Source organism: Ostrinia nubilalis, chromosome 22 (genome assembly GCF_963855985.1).
Source record: "Ostrinia nubilalis chromosome 22, ilOstNubi1.1, whole genome shotgun sequence".
Classification (NCBI taxonomy): Eukaryota; Metazoa; Arthropoda; class Insecta; order Lepidoptera; family Crambidae; genus Ostrinia; species Ostrinia nubilalis.
The window spans coordinates 11,744,238-11,765,773 of NC_087109.1; the positions used below are offsets into that span (position 1 = coordinate 11,744,238).

Sequence of the window (21,536 nt, forward strand, 5' to 3'; positions counted from 1 at the left end):
GACCTTAAAGGTGAGTATAGACTAGAGAAACTTAGAACAACAACAACGAGCCGCTCTATGAAATGTTCTGGTGTCACCCTTTCACGAATCAAACGACTACAATTTTACTTACATTGTACCAGTCTTAAAAACGTTACATTACATTAAAGATGCTCTAAAGTCTTTACTCACCTTTAAGTCCTCGGATTTAGGCTGAAAATGGCTTACTCTAGTTAAAGCCCGGTCTGTGAGCACGTAGAATTTTGACCAATGACTTCAAGCTACCCATCCTTATCGCTCGCGCGTAATTATATTATATTGCTGTCGCGACTGTGCGACGGGCGCCCGCAGTGAGTGTGCGAGCGCGACAGCAACATAATTACGCGCGAGCGATAAGGATGGGTAGCTTGGGGTCATTGGACAAAATTCTACGTGCTCACGGACCAGGCTTTAGAAATCATATTTTTTTTAACTTGTAAATTATGACCTTAAGGCCGCGCATTAAGGTTGAAAATAGCTTACTCTATAGTTATTTGGGCTTCCGTCCTCGACCTCCCATTTTGACTTTCTTGTTGGCGTTCTTTTTCTCTTCCTCCGCTTTTCTTTTGGGGTTTGGTGTCGTTGATAGTACCTGTGTTCAAAAACAGTTATAGTCTAAGATCCCGCTATACAAGGACCTTCACCGAGATGCTTATTTGATGAAACATATTTTATATTCAATTTAACATGTCAATAATTATATTGCTTAAGGGTTGCCTAATAAATTTCAGTCCAGGATATGATTAATTAATAATTAAAAAAAGTTTTATTTTTAAATATTTCATCGGTTTGATTATTAAACAAACTCCATACCAATCGAAAGTATGAAGCCCATAGAATATGCAAACGTTAGGTTGCCTATTCTTTTCCAGTCATAACTCTCGGGTTGCCAGGTATAAACAGGTAAATTGATAGAGCATTTTGCATCGGTCTGATAATTTAATCAAATATAAATGAAAATAAAGGTTATTTCATTATGAACACGGTGGTATAGGGTTGCCTGCGAAAAATCAGTCCTGAATGACGGTTGTCGAATTTTGTAAAATGAAATTAAAACTGAAAGGTGACATTTTTCGAGTAGTTGGCAACATTTGGGAAAGACGAGTTGTATGAGGCGTTTGTGTGTCTTGTCAAGAGGTGTCGCTTGGGTGAAGAAATTTCTCCAGTGTTGCCATGCTTTCGGAGATTTGGTCCAAAAATGTCGAAAGTGGAAATAACGACTTCCGGTCAAAAATTTGGATGACGCCTCCTGCAAAAGAGTCGTACAAATGACATTTGATCATTTTCATCTCGATCACCTGGCAACACTGGCAGCTACGGGGAAAAGTATTTTTTTTTCGACATGGGTGTCTTTAAAGTTAAGGACGGACAGAAGGAGATATGGCAGAAAAAATCCAAAAATGGGGTTTGGTCGGTTATACGACCCAGATTATGGGAAAAATCCGAAAATTCAGAAAATCAAGATGGCGACCGAGTGAGCGGTCATTTTGTAAAGTTTCAGATTTCTGATTTTTCAAATGCATTTTTTGGGCAGTTGGCAACATTTGGGAAACTCGAGTTGTATAGAGCGATTACGTAGTTTGCTAAGGAGTATCGTCTGGAAAAACAACATTTTCCAGTGTTGCCATACTTTGAAAGATTTGGTCAAAACATGTAAAAAATGGAAATAACGACTTTTGGTCCAAAATTTGGATGACGCCTCCTGCAAATAGGTCAAACTAATGACATTTGACTATTTTTATCTCAATTACCTGGCAACACTGGCAGTTACGGGGCCACAAAATTTTGGGACTTGGGTGGTTTTAAGGAATTGTTTCACGGGATTGGTTTAAGTTAGAAAAAAAGTAAAAATGGGTTTCGGCGCGGAAAATGGTCTAGATTAAGCGAAAAATGCAATAAGTATGGCAACACTGGAAAATGTTGTTTTTCCAAACGATACTCCTTAGCAAACTACGTAATCGCTCTATACAACTCGAGTTTCCCAAATGTTGCCAACTGCCCAAAAAATGCATTTGAAAAATCAGAAATCTGAAACTTTTTACAAAATGGCCGCTCACTCGGTCGCCATCTTAATTTTCTGAATTTTCGGATTTTTCCCATAATTTGGGTCGTATAACCGACCAAACCCCATTTTTGGATTTTTTCTGCCATATCTCCTTCTGTCCGTCCTTAACTTTAAAGACACCCATGTCGAAAAAAAATACTTTTCCCCATAGCTGCAAGTGTTGCCAGGTGATCGAGATGAAAATGGTCAAATGTCATTTGTACGACCCTTTTGCAGGAGGCGTCATCCAAATTTTTGACCGGAAGTCGTTATTTCCACTTTCGACATTTTTGGACCAAATCTCCGAAAGCGTGGCAACACTGGAGAAATTTCTTCACCCAAGCGACATCTCTTGACAAGACACACAAACGCCTCATACAACTCGTCTTTCCCAAATGTTGCCAACTACTCGAAAAATGTCACCTTTCAGTTTTAATTTCACTTTACAAAATTCGACAACCGTCATTCAGGACTGATTTTTCGCAGGCAACCCTATACCACCGTGTTCATAATGAAATAATCTTTATTTTCATTTATATTTGATTAAATTATCAGACCGATGCAAAATGCTCTATCAATTTACCTGTTTATACCTGGCAACCCGAGAGTTATGACTGGAAAAGAATAGGCAACCTAACGTTTGCATATTCTATGGGCTTCATACTTTAGATTGGTATGGAGTTTATTTAATAATCAAACCGATGAAATATTTAAAAATAAAACTTTTTTTATGATTAATTAATCATATCCTGGACTGAAATTTATTAGGCAACCCTTAAGCAATATAATTATTGACATGTTAAATTGAATATAAAATATGTTTCATCAAATAAGCATCTCGGTGAAGGTCGTTGTATAGCGGGATCTTATACTATTAGTTTTGCGGCGTGTCAAGCTCTTTTGCAGTTGTAATAAGGACGATATTGCAACAAAATGTGTAGTCTGGATGTACAGTGCGGGGTTATAGATGGTTTGGACACGTTTGGAGTTATGGATGAGTGCACACGCACACTAAAATGACGCTCTGCTTGCGCTTCGCTTAACCAAAAAGTGGGGGGCGTCTTCGTGGATAAAATGATCTATACTCAGAAACGCTGTGTACATTTTGGGTCTGTCTATGATTGTCGCTCGTGTTAACCCATCAAACCATGAGGAGACGCATGAGGTCGGTAACAAATTGATTTCTATTGTGTCCCGATTCGCGGTTACTTGAAAGGGACTGCCGGGAGTAACTTGCTTTTGAATGTATTGTAACTTCCTACTTTCTCAATTTTTAAACCGGCAGACAGTGGTGACTGAGTTCGTTGAGGCGCTTTTTTTCAGCACTTGCCAAATGTTTGCCTCGAAGCGCTGGTAGGGCAAAAAAGAATGAGATATGTATAGGCTCCTTTAGAACATTCATTGAAGATTTGTAAGTACCAATTTAATTAGTCTATACGAATAAAGATAATTTTGATTTTGATTGACTGAATAATCCATTAAGATGTCAATGCGATTTCAATTTCTTATCTGTTATTTGTCTTTCTTATCATGTATCGTCTAAAATCATCGATAAAATTATGTAGGCGCGTATCCTAAGCCAGCTGGTCGTTTCGTCACTCACCTTAAAGAACCCATCGAGGCGGCCCTGCGCGGTGCCGGAGCGAGCCTTTATCAGCTTCTTGGCGCCCGCTCTCACGCGATCCTCGTTGAACCTCAACCTCAAGGGTGTAGCTACCAATACCAACAGTTGGAAAAGAGATCTAATGTCCGTTTAACGCACTTTACGTTACGCCACTGCCGCTCCTCGTCCAGATCTGTCAACTATAGCTAAAATACATACTGTGGCGACGCCACTACAAACTAGTGACCAACAGATGGCGCTGTTACTACGTCACTATGGCACACTCCGCCGCTCATACAAACCTGCATCGCGGTGACGGAGTTTTCTACCCTGCCAAGTATATACATATAGACAAACCAAGATGGTGTAAATTGGACCTTGGTCCCCGAGCACAATACCCGCTCGGAAGGAAGCACTAATAACACTTTAGCTTCCTTATTGTGGTTGAGCATCATAACCCACACATAACATAATATTATATTCATCGACTGACCTTAAAGAACCCATCGAGGCGGCCCTGCGTGGTGCCGGAGCGAGGTTTCAGAAGTTTCTTGGCGCCCGCTCTCACGCGATCCTCGTTGAACCTCAATTTAAGGGTGTAGCTACCAGAGTATGCAACTGCCCAGAAGCCCCATCGGTTAGGGCTCAAGGTTTATTAAGGTTAATCGCTTACCAGGGTCATTAATACTAAAAGTTGGATAAGAGATCCAAAGCCAGTCTAAGGCACTTTTTGCCACTGCCGCTTCTCGTCTGGGTGTCCATTTTAGCTGATGTAGCTCGAATTTAAGTCACTAACATAGCTTGACGGATTATCAAGCTGGAAGTGATAATGGGCAGGGCACATAGTACGCAGAACTGACGGCCGATGTGGCAGCGAGGTTCTGGAGTGGAGGCCGCGTACCGGAAAACGCAGTGTGGGACGTCCACCCACAAGGTGGACCGACGATATCATAAAGGTAGCACGAAGGCGCTGGACGCAGGCCGCTACCAACCGAGCAACATGGAAAGCATTGGGGGAGGCCTATGTTCAGCAGTGGACGTCCTATGGCTGAGATGATGATGATGATGATAAGTTCCCTGGAAAGGGTCTATGTACTGAATAAACTATACTCAACATCAAATAAACCGCACCTTCCGTGACGCGAACTTTAACGATTTTCTTCTGACACAATCATGGTGCCCCAACAATATTGGTGTTATTTGAAAGCCCAATAAATATCCTTAAAGAAAAACACATTTAATTTCTTAATAAATGATTAACATATACCATAAATGTGACTTGAAAAAATATCTCACTTTGGGCCCACCTATGGGATCAATTAGACCAATTTTTATGGTTATAAAACCAAATAATGATCTCACGTGTCCTCTTTAACAGATGGATAGCGATTAATCCCATCTTAACAGTTTTATAGCCATAAAAGTTGGCTCTAGCGTAACTACCTATTTTTTGAAGAAGTGACTCTGGATCCTTCTAAAGACACATTTTTGGGGTAAAAACCTTCCCTTTAATGCAATGAAGGTTAGAACTAGGCTTTTAAATGGTGCCAATATTGGTGGGAAGTGGGGAAGCATACGTTTGAATATGCTTGTCGAGGGAGGTGCGATTTATTTGATGTCGAGTGTATTTCGTCTCATCTTAAAGAACCCATCGAGGCGGCCCTGCGTGGTGCCGGAGCGAGGTTTCAGAAGCTTCTTGGCGCCCGCTCTCACGCGCTCCTCATCTTGCACATTGACAGTTTCAGTATGGGAAATATGTCAAAATGACAAGTTTATTCTTCAGTTAAAAGTTATCCGACGATAGTAAAATTAGCCCTAAGGCACTTTACGCCACTGCCGCTCCTCGTCTGGGTCTGTCCATTTTAGCTGGAATATACGCCAGTAACTCTTGATCTAAAGCTTTTTCATCACCCCTCACCTTCTGAATGCTTATCGCAGAGGTACTTGACCAGGCCCTCCTCCGGATCTGTCCAAAAGCTAGAATATACAGGGTGGAAACGATAAATGATCTCACTCGATTATTTCTAAACTATACAACATATCGAAAAACTGGTTACTGATCCTGAAAGTGCTTCACAAGGTCTTTCAAACGGTATCAATAATAGATTATAGAATAAACTGGAACTATCCGAAAATTCAATGTTTACAGCTTCCATACTAAATGTATGCCAAGCACACAATATTAGAAGTGTAATATTCACTTATCGTTTCCACCCTGTATACCATATTATGGTTCTCCACTCACCTTAAAGAACCCATCGAGGCGTCCCTGCGTGGTGCCGGAGCGAGCCTTCAGCAGCTTCTTGGCGCCCGCTCTCACGCGATCCTCGTTGAACCTCAACCTCAAGGGTGTAGCTACCAATACCAACAGTTGGAAAAAGGATCTAATGTCCGTTTAACGCACTTTACGTTATTGCCGCTCCTCGTCCAGATCTGTCAACTATAGCTAAAATACATACTGTGGCGACGCCACTACAAACTAGTGACCAACAGATGGCGCTGTTACTACGTCACTATGGCACACTCCGCCGCTCATACAAACCTGCATCGCGGTGACGGAGTTTTCTAACCTGCCAAGTATATACATATAGACAAACCAAGATGGTGTAAATTGGACCTTGGTCCCCGAGCACAACACCCGCTCGGAAGGAAGCACTAATAACACTTTAGCTTCCTTATTGTGGTTGAGCATCATGACCCACACATAACATAATATTATGTTCATCGACTGACCTTAAAGAACCCATCGAGGCGTCCCTGCGTGGTGCCGGAGCGAGCTTTCAGCAGTTTCTTGGCGCCCGCTCTCACGCGATCCTCGTTGAACCTCAACCTCAAGGGTGTAGCTACCAAAGTATGCAACTGCCCAGGAACCCCATCGGTTAGGGCTCAAGGTTTATTAAGGTTAATCGCTTACCAGGGTCATTAATACTAAAAGTTGGATAAGAGATCCAAAGCCAGTCTAAGGCACTTTTTGCCACTGCCGCTTCTCGTCTGGGTGTCCATTTTAGCTGATGTAGCTCGAATTAGTCACTAACATAGCCCGACAGATTAGCAAGCTGGAAGTGATAATGGGCAGGGCACATAGTACGCAGAACTGACGGCCGATGGGGCAGCGAGGTTCTGGAGTGGAGGCCGCGTACCGGAAATCGCAGTGTGGGACGTCCATCCACAAGGTGGACCGACATCATAAAGGTAGCAGGAAGGCGCTGGACGCAGGCCGCTACCAACCGAGCAACATGGAAAGCTTGGGGAAGGCCTATGTTCAGCAGTGGACGTCCTACGGCTGAGATGATGATGATGATAAGTTCCCTGGAAAGGGCCTATGTACTGAATAAACTATTTCATCCCACCTTAAAGAACCCATCGAGGCGGCCCTGCGTGGTGCCGGAGCGAGGTTTCACAAGCTTCTTGGCGCCCGCTCTCACGCGCTCCTCATTTTGCACATTGACAGTTTCAGTATGGGAAAGATGTCAAAATGACAAGTTTATTCTTCAGTTAAAAGTTATCCGACGATGGTAAAATTAGCCCTAAGGCACTTTACGCTACTGCCGCTCCTCGTCTGGCCATTTTAGATGGAATGTACGCCAGTAACTCTCGATCTAAAGCCTTTTTATCACCACTCACCTTAAAGAACCCATCGAGGCGGCCCTGCGTGGTGCCGGAGCGAGCCTTGAGCAGTTTCTTGGCGCCCGCTCTCACGCGATCTCAACCTCAAGGGTGCTACCAATACCAACAGTTGGAAAAGAGATCTAATGTCCGTTTAAGGCACTTTACGCCACTGCCGCTGTAGTAAACTTAAAGCTTAGTTACAATAGGATATTGCAAAATTCCCACGGAAACGGGAGTTAGCGGGAAAAAACATTTGTATGAAAAAATCTAAACCGCGTTAGATAGATGAAGGGGGTAAAACGGGATCCACGCGTACGAAGTCGCGGGCGGCCGCTAGTAATATTATATTCATCGACTGACCTTAAAGAACCCATCGAGGCGGCCTTGCGTGGTGCCGGAGCGAGCCTTGAGCAGTTTCTTGGCGCCCGCTCTCACGCGATCCTCGTTGAACTGCTTGTCGCCGCAGAGGTACTTTACTAATCCTTCTTCGTCCGGGTCTGTCCATTTCAGCTGGAATAATAATTAGTTATTTTTTATGCAAAATAAGGCAGTTTTTTTTGCAATAAACTTGCAATGAGGGCTCTCCACTCCACTCCACTGTCTTCGCTACTAGCAAGTGACAGGACCTTACTCTACAGTGGCGCTAACTGGTGAGCGCTAAAGTGGTAGGAGGACTATCGCAATTGCACTCATCAAGATGGCGCCACTGTAGAGTAAGGTCCTGTCAATCGCCAGGGGTGCCAACTTTTAAGTATAAAAACGATAGCCCTCATTGTAGCTAGTGGAATACTTCAATGAGGGAGGATTCGTTTACCAGTTGGCACCACTGTAGAGTAAGGTCACTGCACTGTAGAGTAAGGTCACTATAGATCGTTTCATCCACGAAGACGCGCCCCACCATTCTTCCGCTAATGTTGAGTGTTATCGATACACGCTAAATTATCCATGAGTGCACACGCACACTATAATAATGCTGCTCGGATCAAACTCCCCGCACCCTGCGCTTCTCTCGTCCAAAAATTGGTGGGGCGCGTCTTCGGGGATGAAACGATCCACAGGGTGGAATTTTGTAATGCCACCTGGAGGGAAAGTACTCTTAATACTGTAGATAGAAAATTTTACTCAAAGGAAACATTCCTTATATTATTTAGGAAAAGAAAAAGAACTGCATTAAAAGATTTATAAAAAATTGCTTGCCACACCCGGGAATCGAACGAACTAAAATCTGTTAAAAATTACACCCTGTATTTTTATTGCATCGATCGTTAGGGTTAAGTATAAGGATGAAATCTCTCTAACAAACTTGATAAATCAAATGAAAGGAAATCCATAAAATCTTAAATTGTTTTAATTATGTGCACAAAATTGTATGGTAGTGGTAGTGAATTTTCGAAAAAATTTCGAAAATCTATGAATGCGAACTGCATTTCTTTCTTTTCAAAATTAAAGGAATGTTTTCTTTCAGTAAAATTTTCTATCTGCTGTATTAAGAGTACTTTCCCTCCAGGTGGCATTACAATTGAAATTCCACCCTGTATAGTGGCGAAGACAACTGGTGACCGCTGAAGCTGTAGGAGGACTATTGCATTTGCACTCACCAGGATGGGCCATGGCCAAGGGCCATGTCAATCGCCTGTTGAAGCCATTAATGGATTACAAAACAAAACGTTACACGCTAGTGGTCCTATAGGGCGACATTTTGACATCAGGAACTATCCTACCCGAGTGTCAATCCCGCTGGGGACAGCGACCTCGGACTCCACGAACAGTCGCATGCTAAAGTCCGGTCGCCGAGCAGATAGAATTTCGTCCAATGACCCCAAGCTACCCATCCTTATTGCCCACGCGTAATTATATTACTGTCGCGGCTGTGCGAAGGGCAGCCGCAGTGAGTGTCCGAGCGAGACAGCAATATATCGTAATTATATTGCTGTCTCGCTCGGACACTCACTGCGGAAGGATAGGTAGCTTGGGGTCATTGGACGCAATCCTATCTGCTCGGCGACCGGACTTTATCCTAGTGTCTCACCTCGATCCCGCTGGGGTCGGCGACCTCGGGCTCCACGAAAAGTCTCCGGGCGCCCTCGAAGTCCCAGTCTTCCGGCGGCGGGTACTTGCTCGTGTCGATGTTCTTCAGCACTTGCTCCAGGGAGCGGTGCTGGCGGATGAGCTCGATGGCGCGCTTGGGACATTCAGCTTCAGTTCTACGTACTATGTGTTCTGCCCATTGTGACCTCAGCTTGCTAATCCGTCGGGCTTTGTCAGTGACTTTAGTCCGTTTACCGACCATTTACGGTACGCTATTTGAGTGTCTTTTAAGACTCCTACCTCAATCCACAGTGTCCTGGCGTATGCTACAGTCTGGTCATCGAGCACATAGACTTTCGTCCAATGACCCCAAGCCTATTCGTATCGCTCGCGCGTAATTATATTGCTGTCGCGACAGTGCGACGGGCGGCCGCAGTAAGTGTGCGAGCGAGACAGCAATATATCGTAATTATATTGCTGTCTCGCTCGCACACTCACTGCGGAAGGATAGGTAGCTTGGGGTCATTGGACGAAATTCTATGTGCTCGGCGACCGGACTTTATCCGAGTGTCTCACCTCAATCCCGCTGGGGTCGGCGACCTCGGGCTCCACGAACAGTCTCCGGGCGCCCTCGAAGTCCCAGTCTTCCGGCGGCGGGTACTTGCTCGTGTCGATGTTCTTCAGCACTTGCTCCAGGGAGCGGTGCTGGCGGATGAGCTCGACGGCGCGCTTGGGACCGATCCCGCGGATGGAGCCGCAGTAGTCGCAGCCGAGAAGGATGCATAGGTCTATGAACTGAGGAAATAATGCGCGTTAAATTCAAAGAACTAAAGGTTCGGTCGAATCAACAGCGTGCAGCCTGCGTGCGACATGGAATCAGACGACGTATATGAATTTGTCGAGTCGAGCGATGTAGCGTCTGAACACGGCGTTCTTCTTTTTGTAAAGTTTCTGATCGCGCGAAGTGATCAGCACCTTGCACGCTATGGCGGACGCAAGTGGAACTCGTTGGTTTGGCCGAAGCTTAAATAAATAAATGCAATTACAAGTTTCGACCTTTACTTTTATTTATTTTAACAGACAAAAAGTGACGACTGAGTTTGCGGCATTTTTTGCCAATGGTAAAAACACGCCTTGTACAATGCCAAAAAATTTAATGGCAAATGTGAAAATTTGCAAATGACTACATTGAGCATCTTTGCAATCATTTTGACACGTGTCTGTGATCATCATTTGGCTAATTCTGGCTACTTGTGAATAAACTACTGAATTTTTCGGCTGATCTAGGGTGGTTCTCCTCTCTTCTAACTGTCGTGTCCTACAGGGCCCATAATGTTCTAATTTTAAGTACTTAATGGATGTAATAAAATATTGAGTATTGAATGCTCACCTCGTTCTGTTTCAATCCCAATCCATCCAGCACTTTGTCCAGATGGAACTCTTGTACGGGCATCTTGCGTGCTTCGGAGAAGGTCATGTGTCGTAACAGGACAGTCGCTCCGAAAGATAGCGCGTCCATATCCTCTGTGGCCGCGCCGTAAACTTTGCCTGCTTTTACCTGGAAATGAGAAGGTTATTTTGTATGGACAAAAACCCAGAATCTATTGAGACTAAATGGGTATCAGCAGTTTATTTATAACGCACATTTTACCCCACCGAAAGCTCATGTCGAAATGAATTGGGTTTAGAACAGGGATGTTATGGATATCCGTAACCGTAACCAAAACTTTCGGATATCCGAAATAAAAAAATATCCGAAACCTGTATCTCACCTGATGGTAAGTGACGATCAGGCCGAAGGTGGAAGCGAGCTTCACCCGGAATCCTCAACCACGGAGGAACTGGCTATCTTACCTCTAACTGCCGGAACACCGTTAACATTGTTGTTATGGCGACAGACTTATGTAAGATGGTGGTAGCTAGCCAAGCGGACGTAGAACAAGCCCTACCACCAACCAAACCGAACAGAAAAATCTGCTCCCACTGGGAATCGAACCCGGTACCTCTGCGTCTGAAGCAGGTGGTCTTACCACTCGACCACAGAGGCGGTTAACTCTCCCCTCCCGCACACCTCCCGCGTTCGCCCCGTCCGTATCAGAGAGTCGATGTGAGATCACCGCTACCGGGTTAACTCGACCGGATTGTAGCTGCTAATAAGTTAAGGAACCATCTGGGAATCAAACTCGCACTTACCAGGGCCGCGCACTGCGCCTCGGCCTCGCACGGCGCCTCCACAACCGGCACGCCCATTAACTTGAGGAGCTCCCTCGCTTCTTCGCCGTGTTTCTTCGTGACCCTCACCAGACGACGATTGAACTTCTCGATGGAGACCTGATCGCCTGGATAAACGTACAAAGATTATTTGATGGCCTAGGCAAAAACCAATGGATTAGCAAGCTGAAGTGGCAATGGGCAGGGCACATAGTACGCAGACTGACGGCCGATGGGGCAGCAAGGTTCTGGAATGGAGGCCGCGTACCGGAAAATGCAGCGTGGGACGTCCACCCACAAGGTGGACCGAAGACATCATAAAGGTAGCAGGGAAGCGCTGGACGCAGGCCGCTGCCAATCTATCAACATGGAAAGCATTGGGGGAGGCCTATGTTCAGCAGTGGACGTCCTGTAGCTGAAATGATGAGGCAAAACATTTGTGCAAACATTTACAGTTTATTTTTCGGACTATTTTCATAAGAGGCTGACAATAGTGACTGAGTTTCTCGCGCTGCTTCTTCTCTGCACTGGCCCATTTATTGTCCTGAAGCAGTGGTAGGGTTAATACTGGGACATGTAAGTGCTTTTTAAAAGCCTACTTGCATAATAAATGAGTTTTATGAGACAGTTGTCCAACACTGAAGCAAACCGACCCAGCAAGGACCAGGGTTCGAGGATATATATCAAGGGATATATATCTTGATATATATCGGATATATATCCGACATATATCAAGCCGGTTTTAATGATATATATCAACTTTTAAAATTTGTTACTGTATTTGTACTTTTTGACATAAGATTTTTAATTTTTTAGTTGATTTTGCCGTATTTAAAAGAAATTTTATGTTTTTGCTTTATTTTTCTGATTTTAAGTTTTGAAAACATTAAAAACATGTTTATGTAACACTTATGCAATAGTATTCATGAATAATACAATAAAATAATAATATGGCTTTCATACAAAATTGATATATATCAAAGTTGATATATAAGGTGTTATTTTTTGTACTGATCATACTTTACCAACGCATCTAATAAAATCATACAAATACAACCCAAGTGTTTTTAAAAAAAAATTCAGGCTAGTTTTTGTTTTTACTTTTCCTAACAAAAAAAAGATATTATTTTTACAACCATCCTGTCTTCACTCACTGCCTCTCTCTCTTTCTTTACTCATTTCATTCATACGAGTACGAACAATGGCCGCGCGCATTCATTCAACGTTCACGCACATAAAGGTTAGATTACACTAAACCTACGTTACCAAAAATTATCACTCGTGAGTATGTACGATGTTACGTCATGTTAATAGGTACTACGCGCTGGGAGAAACAAAATCTAGCTACATAAGTAGGTAAATAAGTGTATTTTCATTAGTGTAATAGCGGGGGACTTTTCCAACGAACCGAGGCGAATCATCCGCGTTAAACTAGAAATTTAAAAAAGGATAGAAATTGGAATTCAATATCTACGGTTTCGTAATGCCTACGCAATTTATTTAGAGACGTAATAAAAAATTGATAGGTACATACCTATTACTACTTCGCTTCGCTTCAGTGGAAATGCACCCTAATATTGAATATGAATAGGTGTTGTAAATAAAACTCACTGATCAATTTTCCTGGTTTAAATTCCTAAATTATGATTTGCCATCACACTTTAGATTTATTGATTTTACTTATTCACACATTTACCTATTTTGAATGTTGTTATTTAAAGTTCCTAGGTTATTATTACACTAATCACAATACATTTTGAACGTCAAGCCTTTGTTGAATGTTCACGTAAACACTGTCTTGCACTGTCTAATCTAGCCACGATCGAATTGAGGTAATGCTTTCGGGCTGCACACTTGCTTGCTGTTCACTAGACACCACGTCGGATGTTGTATTCACAATTCGCGCACTAACTTTTTTACGGAAAAAGTCCCTTTCGCGTAAACAAGCACTCATCTGTCCAAATCACACTGTAGGTATGTACCTAGGTAGACTTCCGCAATAACCATCGATAGAACTAGGTCGCGGTCGTGGCCCTCTGGCAACAACTCCTTGATAAGGCATTCCGTATTTTTACGCAAAAGCCGCCGTCTGCGGCGCTCGCATCTGGGTACCGCCAGCACTGTGCCGGTGATTGAAATTGAAATCCAGAACTTCGTCCTCGAAGCGCACGGAATCTCGTCAAGTCAGGATACGGCTGCGCTCCCTGAAGCGCTGCGCGGCTCCAAACAAGCAAGGTATGAAGGTTTTCGACTCGTCAATGTTTCTCGTCGGCCAGTTAGTGTGCCCGAAACATAATTTCACCTGCGTTTTGTTATTGATCAAGCGCGGCATTGTAATAAATCACACATACACTGCAATACGTTTGGGCGCATTGGACGGACTGGGACGATTATTTATGTTGTTGCGCTCCCGCATGCCGATCGGCGGCTCGGCGCGGGCTGTGGGCGCGGAGCGACTGGCAGCGAGCGATATCAATATGGCCGACTCACGCGGCGCGGCACGTGGCAGTGGTCGTTGCCCTCGGCCGGCTACTACGATAGTGCGTACAAACGAATACTCACCGCGCTCAAAGGATGATTTATTTTTTATTTTTTTCGAAACATTCTTTGTCGTTTTACTCGAAAACTAGCCTGAATTTTTTTTTAAAAATACTTGGGTTGTATTTGTATGATTTTATTAGATGCGTTGGTAAAGTATGATCAGTACAAAAAATAACACCTTATATATCTGATATATATCATAAATATCCGATATTTTGATATTTATAATAAATATCGGATATTTTCGAACCCTGGCAAGGACATTGACAGGGAGGGCGCTAATATCAATACAGTACTATTAGTTCCGATTATTGCCACTTGACAAGCTTAAGAGGGTATACCATCTTTGACACAGTAGCCCATCATTCTGGGTACTGGACTATTCAGCTATACAATATCCTTGAGAAGAAGCTATAGTTCTAACACATAACTCAAGACATGGAAGTGGCTGGGGAGGGTGCTTTTGTTGACATCAAAGTCAGCACGATTTGTATGCTCTGTCACATCATAATGTCAGTGCTACCCTTCCCATGCTGCTCCCATACGTCACTCACTGAGTTAAGCACTATAGTCTGGTCCGGGAGCACATAGAATTTTGTCCAATGACCCCAAGCAATATAATAGACAGTTTGACACCATACCCCCATAATGAGGATCAGTACTGTTGTAGAAAATTCAATAAAACTAGTATCTACGTTAATCTTTAAGACATAAGAAAGATATATCTTTTTGAATTATCCAAATCGGACCATTACTTACGAAGATATTAAGTAATAAACATAGGCCGTTTTTGCCGCTAAAAGTCAACGTACGCAGGGCCGCGTGACGTCACTATATCCGAATCGAGCGCAGCCGGCGTACTATTGGGATGGAAAATATTTTTTTCCAGCTAAACTATCAGTTTTAGAAAAAAACTTTTAATAACATTTATTCATCAAAATAAAGTAACCCATCGACCAGTAATTTTTAAAAATTACTGGTCGATGGGTTACTTATTTGTATTGTATTGAATATAATAATACATAATATGAGTGCTAATAACCAGTTTCTGGCCTAGGGGGGGGGGGGGGGGGATAAGTAATACCCAGCTTTTAGCCTGGGGGAGGGGCAAGCCTTACTCAGCTTCTGGCCTTGGTGGGAGGGGGGGGAGGCAAGTCATACCCAGTTTCTGGCCTGGGGGGGGGGTTAAGTCATACCCAGCTTCTGGCCGAGGGGGAGTCATACCTAGCTTATGTTTATGGACTGGGGGGAAGGGCTAGCCTTACCCAGCTTCTGGCCGAGGGGGGGGGGGGGTCAAGTCATAACCAGTTTCTGGTTCTGGCCTGGGGGGGGGGGGGGGGTAAGTCATACCCAGCTTCTGGCCTAGGGGGAGTCATACCCAGCTTATGCTTATGGCCTGGGGGGAGGAGAGGGGCGGGGGAGTCATACCCAGCTTCTAGGCTAAGATTAAATAGATTTCCAGGAGGGAGCAGCTGGCCCGCCCATGGGAACGATAGATAGGTAGGTACGTAGGTTTAACTCAGGAAAACTAAATAACATGTAGGTATTGCGTGTACATCGAAATGATCTTCATAGCAATGTCTTGTAGCCTAGGCAGAGTGTATCTGCCTCAGCTATACTTATTGTTAGGAGTAAATAAATTAATACTTATACATTTTTATATTTTACTTGGACGAAGATATGACTCTAACAACACTTATGAACACTTTATTTGAATAAATCGCCAAATATACCACCGCGGAGACCCTAATCGCGCGCGATTTTTTGCGATATTTTTCACAATTTCTATTGTAAAAAATTACCTATCGATAGCTTACTTTATTCTGATGAATAAATGTCATTACAAGTTTTTCTCTAAAACTGATAGTTTGGCTAGAAAAAAATATTTTCTATCCACGCAGTACGCCGGAAGCGTTCGGATCGGATATAGTGACGTCATCGGTCCCGCGCCGGGCGGTCAGTGAACTTTTTTAGTAATTTGGCCATAACTTCGTCAATTTTTGTCGTAGAACAAAAATTTTTGGACTGTATATTAAGGATTTCTTAGACCTATAAATCTGCATTCACAGCTAAAAATCGAAATGATCCTCATTGGAAACCACAACTTTTTTAATAATAATCAAATGCGTGAACACAAAAAAAAACTAAAAATTAAAAAAAAGTTGTACCCTTGGGGGTGAAATATTTTCTTCAAATTCGCATGAAACCACCCTTTTGATAATACCTATTCAACAAAAAAATAATCGTTCAAATTGGTTCATAATCGGCGGAGATATTGCGTATAAAAAAGTACATCCCCAATTTTCCACCCTTGGGGGTGAAATATTTTCTTAAAATTCGCATGAAACCACCCTTTTGATAATACCTATTCAACAAAAAAATAATCTTTCAAATTGATTTATAATCGGCGGAGATATTGCGTATAAAAAAGTTCATCCCCAATTTTCCACCCTTGGGGGTTGTTTTTTCTATTATTAAATTTAAATGGGACCACCCTTGAGGTATTACCTATACGCCGAAAAAAGATTTGTTCAAATCGGTTCATAATTGGCGGAGTTATCGCGTAACAAACATAGAAAAAAAAAAAACATACGGGTCGAATTGAGAACCTCCTCCTTTTTTGAAGTCGGTTGAAAAGACCCTTCATTCTGGTCTTAAAAACTTAATTTTAAATTACCTGTAAATTAAGATTTTTGTTCGCATTGTAATTGTAAAAAGTAGTTTGATTGAGTTGACAAAATAGTGACGTCACTTGCTTGTAGTGCCATACAAAATCTATGGGAGAGTTTCGTTTTGACAGTTTTAAAAAGTACGTCAATTGATTGGTGGTGTCAACATGTCTATTACACGCGAGCGATAAGGATGGGTAGCTTGGGGTCATTGGACAAAAGTCTACGTGCTCCCGGACCAGACTATAGATCTATAAATAAGGTAAAAAATAAAAATTACCAGCTTCCGTAGCCTTCAGCAGTTCCTTCTCTGCCTCCTCACGTCTCTCTGCTCTCTTGTCCAGCTGGTGAGACTTCAGCTGAGGTGGCTTCCCGTCAAACACGTACACTGGCTTGATACCGTTCTCTACGAGCCGGATTGTGCGGTAGAATGTGCCCATGAGATGAGACGTGGTCTCTCCATCTGCTGCGATCAGTTGTGACCCTGGAGAAAGGAATGAGTTTGTTTGTATTATCAAATATTAAGCATAGAGGAGTAAGTAAAGTAGTGGTGACTGAGTTTGTTCTGGCGTTTCTTTTCAGCACTTGCCATATATCAGCCTCGAAGCATTGGAAGGGCCCAAAAGATAACGAGACATGTAAAGTGCTCCCCTAAGGAATACCTTTTGATTTTCATAAGTGCCAAAATACTGGTAAAAATTGAATAAATGTTTTTGATTTGATTTGATTAAGAGAAAACCTTTGTAAATAGCTTATCAGGCCTAGTATATACAGTGGTTCATTAAGCTTCCCGTTGCTTACATATTTAATAGCCCACATATTGAAGAAAGATGTTACTTCCTCTGATCTTACAGCGACTTAGCAATAAACATTGTCTTCCAGTCAACTACAAGGAATTGTTTACCTTCACTTCTGACAGCAATCAGGAACTGGTACAAGCTCATGGACGCATCAATCGCAATTTTTCTTCCTGAGAAAAGGGAAACCAATGATAATGATAGAACATAACCTAAATTGGATGCCAAATAGTAATTAATCAAGATTTGTTTATAAACTAGTTGTGAATAAGCAGGATTATGTCGGTTTCAGAGATTTCATTCTTAAGTTAGTATTGTAAAACGAAAAGCATTTTAGTATCATAGAACATGGACGGCTGGCATTGCATTGCATTTTATGTGCATTTAAAGGACGTCTAACAATGGGAAAGGTATGCATGACCTTTTATAATAGAAAAATAATAGTTTAAAATGCAATTTAGGTACATTTGGTAAGTTAAATTAAGAAAATATTGAACTCACCAAAATAATTTTTAATTTCCATTTCTTTCACAGCCTGAGGAGCTATGTCCGCTATTAACTTAGATAAACCTAAAATACCCATTCTGAAGATTTATCAGTAACAATTAAACCAATAACTTGTTTTCTTTACAAATTAAAACATAAAAGCCCAAGCTGTACAACAGCAACAGAACAGAGGAATTTGGCGGGAGATTTTTGACACAAGCACAAGCATGGAAAAAGGACAGCTGATGAGCTGACTGATTTTGACATTAGTGTTGTCCTATGCAATCGATTACTACAATTAATAGTTGAATCGATATATTTATAACAAACTTGATCTTTTAACTTAATACCTCGTTTAGTGTAGATCGGGTATATTATTATGTTTTACGTATTTCAATCAATAGCAAGCATGTTTGGTACTTACCTGTATTATTATTTAAATCGAACTGCACAGTGAGCAGTAACTAAACTTTTCTGGTCAAACAACATTTTTTATTAATTCACTCACTGTTGTTGTCACTGTCATCTGTATTACTTTTCTCTATGCTGTCATCTTTGTCAAGTAACATTGAGTAACAAGAGCAAGCAAGGCAGCGCCCAATTATTTATCTTTTGTTTTAATTAAGTAATTTAACAAAATGGGAAACTATTTTTCTATCAATATGGAAGAAAATTTCAAGAAAAATCAAGAGTTTATTCAAACAATAAACAAAATTAAGGTATATTTTAATTCATTTATTAATCATTATCATGAAGACACATTTTGTACCTCACATTAATATTAATTAAAATTTTATTTTAGATGGAGAGACAAATACAATTGCAATATCAAATGCAAGAACGACAAATGGCGATGCAAATTGCTAAAAATAGGGACACTTGTCTCTGGCTAACTGTTTTTTCAATCACTGCAGCTACAGCCTTGTTTACTGGGTAAGTCTATATTTTTACAAGGTTTTATTTAATTTTTATCTGTAGGTACTTAATAGTGTCTGATTAAATAGCAAACAAATAAACTTATGTCTAAAGTAAATTTGAATAGACCATGACTTTATCACAAAAAGTAAAAAAAAAACTTTTCTTGCATGTTTGCTCTATAAATAATAAAAAGATAATAATGTTTAAGAACTATCCTTTAATCAGTTCAAGAGGACATGGCATAAGTGACTTGTCGCGCGATATTTCTACTCTCTCCGAGAAAATTTATGATACAAGGAGAATCAGCAATAAGTAATTAATTTATTCTTATCGTTGTTTTTATTCTAACAATTATTAATAATTAAATCTGGTATCTCAATTAAGTAGTATCACGATTCGTTTTTAATACATTTCAAATTAACTGCTGTATGTTTAACCAATGAATTTATATTTGCATGCTATTGTTTATGGCTGGATAAGTGATCATTATTTTGATATTTTAATCTTTTACAAACCCTATTTAAAATCAACTAAACATTTCTCTTTCTATTTTATTAATTGTTCCTTTAATTTATTACCTTTAAAATTATTTATTTTTTTAAGAATGTCTCCACTATGTTCACCACCCTTCTATTTTTGGGTTTATTTGGAAAATTTTAAAAGTATTTTAATTTACAGTTTCCAACAATTTATGCATGTATCACTCTTTTTCAGTTTTAGGAGGACAAAAAGGGCATACTTTTTGGTACCTTTAGTACCTCTTACATTTACCACTCTTTACTACTGGGATCTTGCTTATGGAAATAAAATGCACCGAATCAGAAGTAAGTTTCTGCGTAAAATATAAAAAAAATGTTTTTAAACGAAGGCACATATTGAGTGATAATGGACAAAACATTTATCAATCCGGAAACGGATCATAACCGTATCAACTCGAGGTGGTGTATTCTTTATACGAATTTCCGTACCTACTGCAAACGCACACATCCGCACCGTAACGTATACGCCTTACCTCGCGGTGAAAGGCAATACGGTGTTGATCCCTTTGCGGGTTGATAAGAGTGTGCTACCTTAATAATGTCCTACAGACACAGACCTTCCAAAGGTGTTGTTGAATTCCAATATTTCCAAATTTACACAATTTTGAATTAAGAAGTTTCTAGTACTTACTTTGATGTTCCAGTGGAGGCTGAGCACATCATGACACATGAAGCTGACATGCTTGAATGGCCATGCGGGTTACCGTCGCCTTCCTCCATTGACCTAGGGCGCTTGGAAGATGAAGAGAAGAAAAAGATCCATCCACCACTTCTTTAAATTAGCAACAAGATAATGCTCAGGAGTGTGCCTTCACTATGCTGTAGTGTAGCAGGGGTGGATTCACACATTTTTTTGGTACAAAATAGTTGCACTATTTGTGTTATATTGTGTGAACGGGTTGCAGACATCTGTATCTGATAAAGGCAATATCAATCAATAAGATTCGTCATTCATCGCGTTATCAGAAAAATGCATTTTTGTTTAAGTCGATTTTATCAAAAAAATATTAGTTTTTGACCAATAGGAATGAATTGTTTATCACTTAATATAAATGCCTGGTTGATTGTTCTTGTCATTACTGATACTAATGTTTTTTTTAATGACTGGATGAGAAAAAGAAGAATGATTGTTAAAGCATTTTACTGGCATTTCCAAATTCGTAGTATTAGATACTTAACAATTATTCGGCAATGCATTCCATTTTGCTTCGGTGTCTAGGGTGTAAGTGTTTTTATCTCGTAATTATCTAAACGGTGTTTTTAAGTAACTTTTAATTAAATTTGGATCCACTCCTTTAACTAGCTCAAAAGTTCACATCGACGGGAAAAGTTAGAATCATGACGTAGAACGCACACTAATAAATGCCATTGAAAGTAATACTCTTTGATATTTGATAACGACAATATAGTATTTTAATATTTAGTAAGTAAATAACGACATCCTTAAAAACAACTGAAAATATGTGACTAAAAGGATGGTCCATAGTTTGCATTAAGAACATGAACAGTTCAAGTTCAACTTAATCTTATTAAATTTCGTCAAATTAAAAGTGTTCATGTGATTTGTAAGTCGAGGTGTACCTCGACTTATGGTTTTAGAACCTATTTGAAATTCTAAAAATTAATGTTTAACTAAAGTCTCAATAATTACGTCATTTTGAAATGGTGTTTTCAAATAATTGTAGTATGTACCTAGTTGTTATTTATCTCATGCATTTTGAAGATAATTGCCGCTAAATAACTTATGCCATTTTAAAAAGTAAGATTTTACGGCAATCAAACTAAAGATATTGGTCACAAAGTTAACAAAGAATCACAAAAAAATATAATAGGTAACTACTTAGTTAAGTCATCTCATACATGCTGCGTGATTTAGGTGTTGTTTATTATTTATTTTGTTTGAGATTAAGTACTTAGAAGACGATAAAGTAGGTATTTTTGCTTAAAAATATATTTTTTGTTGAATTTTATTTATGAGTTAAGTTCTATATAGTTGTATATTATGGGTGATATTTTTTTAAGGTTAACTAGATCTACAGGCTAACTAATTTATTTTTACAGCTCAACTGATAA

At 40.7% G+C, this 21,536-nt stretch overlaps 3 protein-coding genes across 4 annotated transcripts in view; 2 read left to right on the forward strand and 1 right to left on the reverse strand.

Moving 5' to 3' along the window:
* Positions 1–21,536, forward strand: part of LOC135082845 (uncharacterized) — a 93,731-nt gene that overhangs the window by 53,529 nt on the left and 18,666 nt on the right. The gene's annotated exons all lie outside the window — the stretch shown is intronic.
* LOC135082759 (flap endonuclease 1) lies at positions 463–20,184 on the reverse strand. Of its 2 annotated transcripts, none has more exons than XM_063977526.1 (8): positions 20,095–20,184; positions 17,628–17,693; positions 17,004–17,207; positions 11,496–11,641; positions 10,693–10,860; positions 9,879–10,097; positions 7,635–7,784; positions 463–610 (listed from the first exon to the last, which is right to left on the reverse strand). In XM_063977526.1, exons 2-8 carry the CDS (start codon positions 17,665–17,667, stop codon positions 509–511), a joined length of 1,029 nt encoding a protein of 342 aa, XP_063833596.1. In that variant the 5' UTR covers positions 17,668–17,693; positions 20,095–20,184; the 3' UTR covers positions 463–508. The 2 variants fall into 2 exon arrangements, with proteins under 2 accessions (XP_063833596.1, XP_063833595.1); XM_063977525.1 differs by lacking the exon at positions 20,095–20,184 and adding an exon at positions 18,022–18,226.
* On the forward strand, positions 18,584–21,398 carry LOC135082760 (plasminogen receptor (KT)). Its single transcript, XM_063977527.1, has 5 exons — positions 18,584–18,725; positions 18,809–18,939; positions 19,150–19,236; positions 19,639–19,748; positions 20,108–21,398. Exons 1-5 carry the CDS (start codon positions 18,645–18,647, stop codon positions 20,239–20,241), a joined length of 543 nt encoding a protein of 180 aa, XP_063833597.1. The 5' UTR covers positions 18,584–18,644; the 3' UTR covers positions 20,242–21,398.